Here is a 10,491-nt window from a genome sequence, read left to right on the forward strand (position 1 = left end):
CAAATGTAAGGTGAACTGGTCCAAGGTTTGCTCTCCGCTGGACAAGGGCGGGCTTGGGGTCCTCGATCTCGAGCGTTTCGGCAGAGCTCTCCGGCAAAGGTGGCTCTGGCTCACATGGAAGCACCCGGAGAGGCCATGGGCGGGCATGGAAGTGCCGTGCTCGGAAGCAGACAAGGCGTTCTTCAGCGCGGCTACGTCAGTCACAGTTGGAAATGGCCAGACAGCTCGTTTCTGGACCTGCTCCTGGCTGCCAACGGGCACGCTCAGGGTGCTGTTTCCCGCTCTATATCAGCACTCGAAGTGGAAGAATAGGAGTATGGCCAATGCCCTGCATGAGGATCGCTGGATCCGAGACCTGGCGCATGGACAGACAGACCTGGTGGTGCAAGACTGCGTGTGTTTGGCACGGCTGCTGCGAACTGCTTCGATCTCCCTCAACCTGGACTCCGCAGATGAAATTAGTTGGAGTCTCGAGGCCAATGGCTGCTACTCGGCATCGTCAGCATATCGAGCACAATTCCAGACCAACCACGGCTCGGTTTTCCCACAGCTCATTTGGAAAACATGGGCGCCCGGGAAGCTGAAGGTTTTCTGCTGGCTGCTGATGCTGGATAGGTTGTGGTGCAACGACCGACTGCAGCGACGAGGATGGCCAAACTCATATTTCTGCCAATTCTGTATGCAGAACCTTGAGACTGCTGAGCACGTTTTCTGGACATGCCCGTTCACTGCATCACTCTGGAACAGCTTGTCGACATGGCAAGGCTGTGAGGCCCTGAGGACGCAGCCTGAAGGCAACGACACAACGGCAGCTGATCGGGTGTCGCGGATTGTGGGGAGCACAAAGCCAGAGTTCAGAAAGGGCATCAAATCACTGGCGATGTTGACGCTCTGGGAGATCTGGTTGCACCGCAACAGTTGCACTTTTAGAGAAAAGGAGCCCTCCGCGACGGTGGTCATGCAGGCGATCAGGAGAGGTATTGACCTCTGGCGCCAAGCTGGTGCATCCTGCCTAATGCACCCGTTCACTCTGCCTCCAGAAGGGATAGGCTAATCGTTTTGCCACTGTATCTTCTCCTAGTGGGCTTGTAATCTTTTCCTCCTTCCTCCTTTTTCTTTATCTTTCTCTCTGATCTGCGGATCAGCCCCATGTCTCTGTTTTTCCACATGCTCTCTGCTATGATCAACATGAAACACCAGCATCCAAGCTGGGTCTTAAAAAAAAACAATTCTGATTCCCTCCGGGAGACCTATGAACATCAGTTGTGGTCTCCGCGGCGCCCGTGTGCGTTCGGAAGCTTCTGCTGCTGGACGATGAGTCGCGCCGGGAGTTGCCGGCCAGTGCCAGAGCCTCCGCAGCTGCGGCACCGCTTGCGGCCGGAGCCGGAGCACGTCCCGCAGCCGACGTCGCCGTCGGACCAACGGCTGCAGAGGCACTCCTCCCGGCCGGTGCCGCGGCACGTGGAGCAACGGGGCCGTGCGTTCCACCTGTACGCCGCCGGCAGCCCGTCACCCGTCGTCCGGTTCGCCGTCGCCACGCCCGCCACGCCCGCCAGCATCCCGAGGCCCGCCGCCGCGATCACCACGGGCGCCACCATCTTCACAGAAGAACCAATCCAAGAACCTTTCTTGCCGTATGGTGCTGGTAGGAGTGGAAGAAAAGATTTTGGATGGGTGCCAGTGGTCGGGGTGCGTCGGTTGATTTATAGGACTTTTTCCGGTGGTGGATGCTGGGCTCGCTTAGTCTAGCAGCTTGGAGAGTAGCCGAGCCGCGGAAGGGATGGCGTGTCGCCTATACTCTGCTCGGCGATTCTGTTTCGGTTTCGTGCGTGCGTACTGCAAGCCATGGCTGCTTGCTGGCTGCTTGCTGGCTGCTCCACGTGGATTTACGTGCTCCATTGCCGTCTCCACGCTACGGGACGTATTCGCAGCAAGGCATATGGTTTGTCCTCTGCATTCTTATGAATTCCGTTAACGTTTACTCCTAGTTGCAACATACTGTTGGGTATACGTCGCGGACAGGATGGAAGCGCGTATGCATGTCTCAACCGTCGACCAAAAGCCAAGTTGTAGTCTCCGCGCACCCGGCTCCTATCTCCGCCTGCATGGCACGGTCGCACGCACGGGAGGCGCGGTCACACGCACGGGAGGCGCGGCCGCAGACACGGGAGGCGTGGTCACACACACAGGAGGCGCTGCCTTAGACACAGGAGGCGTGCGTGAGTCTATTGGCGAGGAACCAGAAGGTGTGCGCGTCACCAGAACTGGTAGTGGCCGCATCGTCTGCGTCGGAGCGTGGCGGGTGCGCGAGCCAGGGGTGCAGGACATGGGTGAGTGGGCGCGTTGCGGGCGCGGCGTGGCGCGTGTGCGCTTGCACGTATAAGACTCCCATACCCCTGTGTACTGTTGTGTGGCTCGAGTTGTTGCTTGGGGAAAAAAGGCCGTCGTTGCAGCGGGCGTTCGAGCGCCAGAACGCCCGTGTCCAGCTTCTTCTTCCTCCTTTTCTCTTCTTGGGCTTGTGCCAGAGAGAGTGAGCGTGAGAGAGAGAGAGATGGGACGAGCTAGGGGGTTGAAGAAATCCCTACAGTGATTTAAGTTTCGTGCGTGTGTGGGGCTGTGGGCCAGCGACTTGTCTGATGAACCAATTTTTTATATCCGCTAGGCCTGGGGTGGGGGTGGGGCTGCAAGGAACCAAGCACGCCCTATTGCTACTGCATTACCATGCAGTAGTTTCATGGGACCAACCGGTGACTCGACAGAAGCCCATACACATGGTGTAAGACAAATAAATGATGCAAGGATATCTCTCCTTTTGTTAATATACATTATTGCTAGATGGAGACCATAATATTTAAATTATGCATGTTACACTATTAGGGAAAAGCTTATAGGCAGACGCTTACTAGTAGCGCGGGTTTATACCCCTCGCTACTGCTAATTACTAGTAGCGCATGTTTTGACCCCTCACTGCCACTAAGTTGATAGTAGTAGCGCGGATTTTTACCCCTCGCTACTACTAAGTGATTTTCACCGTGCCTTCCGGGACCAGCCGTAGTAGTAGCGCTGGTTATAAACCCACGCTACTACTAAGTTGATGGTAGTAGCGCGGGTTATAAACCCCAGGCTACTACTAAGTGGTCTCTACCGTGCACCCCAGGACATGCCATAGTAGTAGCGTGGGTATAAACCCAGCGCTACTATTATCAACCCACCGACACATGTATAAACATAGCGCACGGAGGCCCAATCCCACACCCACACTCTCTCGATTTCACTTCTCCCTCCCACCTGCGACGCCCTTCCTCGCCCACCGCAACTGCCGGCCTCGCAGCTCGAGGTCTCCCTCAAATCCGTCGACCTCCTCTTCCACCGTAGCCCCTCCTTCCTCCTCCTCCTCCTCCGCTGCTGGAAGGAGAGGAAGATCCAGCAGAGCGCCGCCCATGACGATGGCCAAGTCTCTGATGGACGCAACCCATGGCGTCATCTAGGGTTTCGGCTCCAATTTCGGCGGCCACTGGTGAGTTGCTGCACCTACTCCTCTCTATCTCTCTCTTCCTCTTATAATCCTTGTCTCTTTTTTTGTAGCAGTAGCAAAGGAGAGGTGTGGAGAAGAGTTGGATGGGGAAGCACCCTCTCCATGGACGACTTCATCCCCTCTAGGATCAGCATCGGCCATGGATGAAGAGGACGATGACACCTAGCAGCAGCAGCCATGGCTAGAACTTATTTTTTTATTTCCTAATTAGTTAGCAGTAGCGAGGGTCCAGAACCACGCTACTACTAGTTAGTAGTAGCGCGGGTGGTATCCACGCTACTACTAACGGACGTAGTAGTAGCGCGGGTGGCACCCGCGCTGCTACTACCAGTTAGCTGTAACACCGTATCAGTAGCGCGGGCACCCGCGCTGCTACTACCAGTTAGCTGTAACACCGTATCAGTAGCGCGGGCACCCGCGCTACTGATATACCTAAAACCCGCGCTACTGCTAGGCTTTTCCCTAGTAGTGTTATCTTAATTCTCTCTAACACACCCTTGATTGGAAATGTCCATGCATGCTTTAGTTATTAGTATAGTTGATTTCACGGTTACGCAAGAATGCTAAAGAAGACCATAAGGCCATGAACCGGTAATGTTAATATTACTATGAAAGTATTGGAGTTCCCTAAAAAATAGAAGTATTGGAGTACTAATTCTTTTTCTACAATTCAAATTAATATATTATCATTAATGCCTCGCGTACTTGCTCTGGTATTTAGTCACAAGATCATATATTAATTCACGCTCACCAACTCCTTCAAAGATAGATGGAGAAAATATTTATGTCCTTATTTTGTACACCTTCTAACATACATATAAGTATTGAGACCTCCATTGGTTGGATAGGGTAAGATGGGAGCACATTGCAAACTTAGATCTAGTTAGAAAGGTAGAGCCGGGCAAGGATCTCCTAGTTTGCACTACTAGAGAAACTAAAGCTTCTACATATGATGGTTTAGAACTAATGTTGGGAATGAGGGGAGCCAGAAAATATTCTCTTTGGATGAGCCCACGATATGGGGAAGCACCTCCTGATCATGAAATCCATTATCAACTCGTCACAAAATAGTCTTAGCACCATCACTTTATGTGTGATACCTTATTGGCGTGTAACCATTCTGAACTATTTATGTCTTCTCTGGTTGCGGGTGGTGAGTGCCATCAAGAAGATGGTGATAACTTCTCCGCTCGTGAGTTGGAGCTCTTTTACATCACTCTTTTGCTCATCAAACCTAGATATGAGTATCAAGCCATTTTGACCATCCATACGTAAGGGTAACTTGGTCATTTTTGATAGGGTATATTAGAAATTTCATGTTATTCCAATACACCCCACTACTCCACAAGTGCCCCTAAACAAATTAATAGCTTGCAATTGTTTGCCCTTGCGTAGCATCGATTGACTAGTGCTTCCGATGCTAATGTCGAGCCACCACCATCCTTCACCAGCATTGACTCGCATCACGGCCACCTCTAAATCAAGTGCATGCAAATATTTAGGGAGAATGCATGTGTATTTTCTTTACTTACATAACAAAAGTAAAGCAGGGCAACAATTTATGTTGTGACACCCAAAAATCTAGTACCTGAAAGTGGCTCTGAAGAAAATCATCTCCAAGAACGATACAAAAAGTACGATGTCAGTTCTCTAATATATTTAATTAATGCAAAATGAAGATGACATGGACATTGCTTCAGTTGACAATCTGCACACTTTATCAGTGCATGAGCTTATAGTTATTGTAGTTTTCTGAAGGAGAGGTTTTGCCTAAGCTTGTAGATATAGTACGATTGAACCAATATTGTAACAAGAGAACTAATGATTCAAGACGTTCGAAATGGATTATCTGATTGCAGTGAATTGCATGTTAACATGAAAGTTTTCATTTATTGTTTTCACGGTGCAAAAAGTTTTCATATTTTTCTCCAATATGCAGACAATCTGTGCATCCTTATATAATGTAAAAAGACAGAGTAGCAAAGATTTCTATCGTGTTCAATATTCCAGAATGTATTCTATTTAGCACTTGATTTTAACACGCTATGTGATTTCCCGCAAAAAAGAACATATAGAACATGTTATGCAGTTTTGTTGACACCATTATTTGTCATTTTGCTTAATCATATTGATTTGGTGTTCAACTAAATAAATTTTATAGCACATCGTATTTTATCATTTGGATGCTAGAAATTGTAAGATGTATGTAGCATGTGTGTACGAAATTGTGTAGTGTATGCGAAAGATGTATGGAATATATATTGTGAAATGTATCTTATGATGCCCATGTTTGACTCAAGGTACGTGTTGTGCATTTTGCAAGCTATCATTGCGTGAATGCCATCATATCCAGTTGGACCTCACTTAGCTCATGATAAACACACTACCAATCATTTTGCAACAAATATCACATCAACTTCAGGTTGTTCTTTCATCACCTTAAGTAGTGTATCTTAATACTTCATTGTGGTAAATCATGTGGAAGAATTGTAAAATATAACATTTGTTGTTATTGTATATGCTTATTGTTTCGGGTTTAAAAAAAGCATGCCCACAGATTTTAAAATGTTGATTTAATTATAAAAGGTGTCCACGCAATTAAAAAGATCATACAACTAAGAAAACGATTCATGAATTTAAATAAAGTTTGCATAAGTGCTCACTCATTAACAAAAATGTTTATGTAAAATTTCAAAATTGTTCTCTCATTTTAATAAAATATGGTCACACATAAAAGGCATGCATATAATTTTATAGAAGAGTTCAAATTTTTTAATGTTCACATAATTTAGAAAAGTTTCGCATATTATCGAAGAAATGTGCACATGTTTACGAAGTGTTCATATATTTTTCTTAAAAGTCATACATTTTGAAAAACTTAGTGTAAATTTAAAAAGTATTCACATATTTTTGACAAAAAAATTACGTAATGTTTGAAGATGCTCAGTCATTTTAAGAGATGTTACAAAGGTATCACACATTTTATAAACAAATCATGCAAATTCCAAAAAAAAGAAAAATTAATAAAAATGCAAAAAAATAAAAAGGGAATGATAAAAAGAAACTTAATAAGGTAAAACAGAAAAAATGAAACATGGAAAACGAAATAATTGCGGTCTAGAGAAAACTAGAGACAAGTTTTTCTTAGAATCACATGGTCATTTCGCTCTATAACAAGGGGTGCAATAGAGGGATCTCATGGCTGAAGAATCCACAAGAATTGACCATGTTCGAGGGACAAAGCACTCTTTAGAAGATTGTGAGCAAGAACTAGAGGCAACTAATACCTCCAGAGGATAAAAGGAAGGAAAAATGCCACTACTGGGGCACAACCTAAGTCGGGAACACTAGAGGAGTGTGTGGCGTATGTTTCACAATAAGCTGGATATAGCCTTTGCATCAAAACATGACCGTCATAATAAGTAATGCACACACACTCCTTTAATTCACAGGAATTATATAAGATTTTTTTAAGATTTGGACCCTTAGGTATCTTTCCAATGATGCGGATCCCTAGGAACTTTTCCACATGACTCATCTGTGCTCCATTTTGCACGAAAAACTCCATGCACTCAAATCTCTTAGTAAAGTTCTGTTTTTTCTCCATGATATTGAATAATCTTCAATCCAAATTCCATTAGCTTTGTGATACTAGGATGCAAGAGTATAAGGCGCTCTAGTCCTGCATTTTTCCTGCTTCCGTGTTTTGAGGATCCACTACCAATCACTTCACCCCACGCGCGTTTGCATCTTACACATGCTTTGATGCTCATGTCGATGTATATCTTGCATAGAGCTAATCACACGACACGCATTTCAGCACAGGATCATATGCTCTGTGTCCATATGAAACACTCAAGAATGTGGTGTGTGTCTCCATGATGGTTGTCGTTATTGTTGCAATCTTGAACATGGAGGAGCAGCATGTGGGAGATCTGGCCCATTCGTGGTCATAACTGGGGAGGAGGGAGATTCATCATCAATGATATGCAAGCGTATTGCCAACTTGGATTGATGATGTGACGCCCCCGATTCAATCGTACACTAATCATACACGCAAACGTGTACGATCAAGATCAGGGACTCACGGGAAGATATCACAACACAACTCTAAAATAAAATAAGTCATACAAGCATCATAATACAAGCCAGGGGCCTCAAGGGCTCGAATACAAGTGCTCGATCATAGACGAGTCAGCGGAAGCAACAATATCTGAGTACAGACATAAGTTAAACAAGTTGCCATAAGATGGCTAGCACAAACTGGGATACAGATCGAAAGAGGCACATGCCTCCTGCCTGGGATCCTCCTAAACTACTCCTGGTTGTTGGCGGCAGCCTGCATGTACTAGTAGGCACCCTCGTTGCAGTAGGAGTCGTCGAAGGTGGCGTCTGACTCCTGGGCTCCAGCATCTGGTTGCGACAACCAAGAAGGACTGAAAGGGGGGAAAGAAGGAGAAAAGCAACCATGAGTACTCATCCAAAGTACTCGCAAGCAAGGATCTACACTACATATGCATGGGTATCTGTGTAAAGGGGTAATATCGGTGGACTAAACTGCAGAATGCCAGAATAAGAGGGGGATAGCTAGTCTTGTCGAAGACTACGCTTCTGGCAGCCTCCATCTTGCAGATGTAGAAGAGAGTAGATGGTAAGTTCACCAAGTAGCATCGCATAGCATAACCTACCCGGCGATTCTCTCCTCGTTGCCCTGTGAGAGAGTGATCACCGGGTTGTATCTGGCATTTGAAAGGGTGTGTTCTATTAATATCCGGTTCTAGTTGTCATAAGGTCGAGGTACAACTCCGGGTCGTCCTGTTACCGAAGATCACGGCTATTCGAATAGATTAACTTCCCTGCAGGGGTGCACAACATTACCCAACACGCTCGATCCCCTTTGGCCGGACACACTTTTCTTGGTCATGCCCGACCTTGGAAGATCAACACGTTGCAGCCCCACCTAGGCACAACAGAGAGGTCAGCACGCCGGTCTAAATCCTATGGCGCAGGGGTCTGGGCCCATCGCCCATTGCACACCTGCATGTTGCGAGGGCGGCCGGAAGCAGACCTAGCCTCCCTAATACAAGAGCAGGCGTTCCAGTCCAATCCGGCGCGCGCCGCTCAGTCGCTGACGTCAAGAAGGCTTCGGCTGATACCACGACGTCGAGTGCCCATAACTGTTCCCGCGTAGTTGGTTTGTGTGTATAGGCTAGTGGCCAGACTTAGATCAAATACCAAGATCTCGTTAAGCGTGTTAATTGATGTAACCGCAGACGCCGACCAGGGCCAGGCCCACCTCTCACCCATGTGGTCTCAACCTGCCCTGTCGCTCCGCCACAAAGTAACAGTCGGGGGCCGTCGAGAACCCAGGCCCACCTCTACCGGGATGGAGCCACCTGTCCTTTCAGCCCCCACATCGGAATCACTTGCGGGTACTCTACGAGCCGACCCGACTTTAGTCACCACATGTATCATATAATATGTATGTAAGTATATACACGTGATCACCTCCCGAGTGATCACGGCCCGCTAGTATAGCATGCCAGACGGACAAGAATGTAGGGCCACTAATGGAATACTAGCATCCCATACTAAGCATTTAGGATTGCAGGTAAGGGTAACAACTGTAGCAACAATGACAGGCTATGTGGTAGAATAGGATTAACCGAAAGCAGTAACATGCTACACTACTCTAATGCAAGCTGTAGAGAGAAGGAATAGGCGATATCTGGTGATCAAGGGGGGGGGGCTTTCCTGGTTGCTCTGGCAAGAAGGATGGGTCGTCAACACCGTAGTCGAACTTGGGGCCGCCGGCAGCCTCGGGGTCTACCGGAAAGAAGCAACGGAGGGGGAACACAATAAATAACAGAGCAATCAAAGCATCACGAAGCGTAACATGGCAATACGCGGTGCTAGAGGTGACCTAACGCAGTAGGAGGTGATACCGGCGAAGGGGGGAAACATCCGGGAAAGTATCCCCGGTGTTCCGCATTTTCGAACTAACGGACAGGAGGGGAAAAGTTGCATGTTCGCTATGCTAGGGATGTGTGGCAGACGAACGGGCTACGCATTCGGATTCTTCTCGTCGTTCTGAGCAACTTTCATGTACAAAGTATTTTCATCCGAGCAACGGATTATTTTATATTAATTTTCAAAATTTTAATTCATTTTTAGAATTAACAGAATTAATTTAATTAGAAAATGTAATTATGACGTCAGCATGATGTCAGGGTGATGTCAGCAGTCAACTACTCAGTTAACCTAGTCACACTAACGTGTGGGTCCCACTGTCATTGTCTAAGACTAACTAAATAGGTTTAATTAGTTTAGTTAATTGATTAGTTTACTTAAACAAAATTAATTAATTAATTAATATTTTTATTTTATTATTATTTTTTTAACCGTTCAGGGGGCGGGGCCCCACTTGTCATAGGCCCCAGGGGCCTTAACGAGCGTGCGGGCTACGGGCGTGTGGGCGCTGGCGCCCAGCCCGAACGGGCATCGATGCTGGAGCGGGCGCCTGCAGCGGGCACCGGGCGGCGGAGGAGCAGCGGGGCACTGCGGTGGTGGAGCAGCGCGGGGCCGGTGTCAGAGAAGGCGGGCAGTGGCAGGGCAGCGGGCGCGCTGGAGCAGACAAGCAGCGGAGCGGCGAGCAGGGGGGCAGGCGGCGCGCGGCGACAGCGCGGTGGAGCGGGGTGATGGGCGCGGGCAGGTGCGGTCGCGCGCGGTGGCGCGACGACGAACCAGCAGAGGCGAGGCATGGAGAGCGACGACGGCATGGCGCGCGTGGCTGCGGGCGCGGCCTTCGTCACAGCAGGGCGCCGTGCATGGCGGCTAGGCGCGAGCAGAGGGGCCCGCGCAGGTGCCGGCGAGGCAAGGGCAAGAGGGGGTGGCGCGGCGAGCGAGGCCGTGGCGGATGGGATAGCGCACCAGGGAGGCGGCCAGGGTCGGGTGAG

General features: G+C 48.3%; 1 protein-coding gene across 1 annotated transcript; it reads right to left on the reverse strand.

Annotated features, from left to right (window-relative positions):
* Window positions 1-596: 596 nt before the first annotated feature.
* On the reverse strand, window positions 597-1,956 carry LOC109784754 (uncharacterized). Its single transcript, XM_020343352.4, has one exon. It carries the CDS (start codon window positions 1,596-1,598, stop codon window positions 1,260-1,262), a length of 339 nt encoding a protein of 112 aa, XP_020198941.1. The 5' UTR covers window positions 1,599-1,956; the 3' UTR covers window positions 597-1,259.
* Between the last annotated feature and the right edge of the window lie 8,535 nt (window positions 1,957-10,491).

Source organism: Aegilops tauschii, chromosome 6, assembly GCF_002575655.3.
Source record: "Aegilops tauschii subsp. strangulata cultivar AL8/78 chromosome 6, Aet v6.0, whole genome shotgun sequence".
Classification (NCBI taxonomy): domain Eukaryota; kingdom Viridiplantae; phylum Streptophyta; class Magnoliopsida; order Poales; family Poaceae; genus Aegilops; species Aegilops tauschii.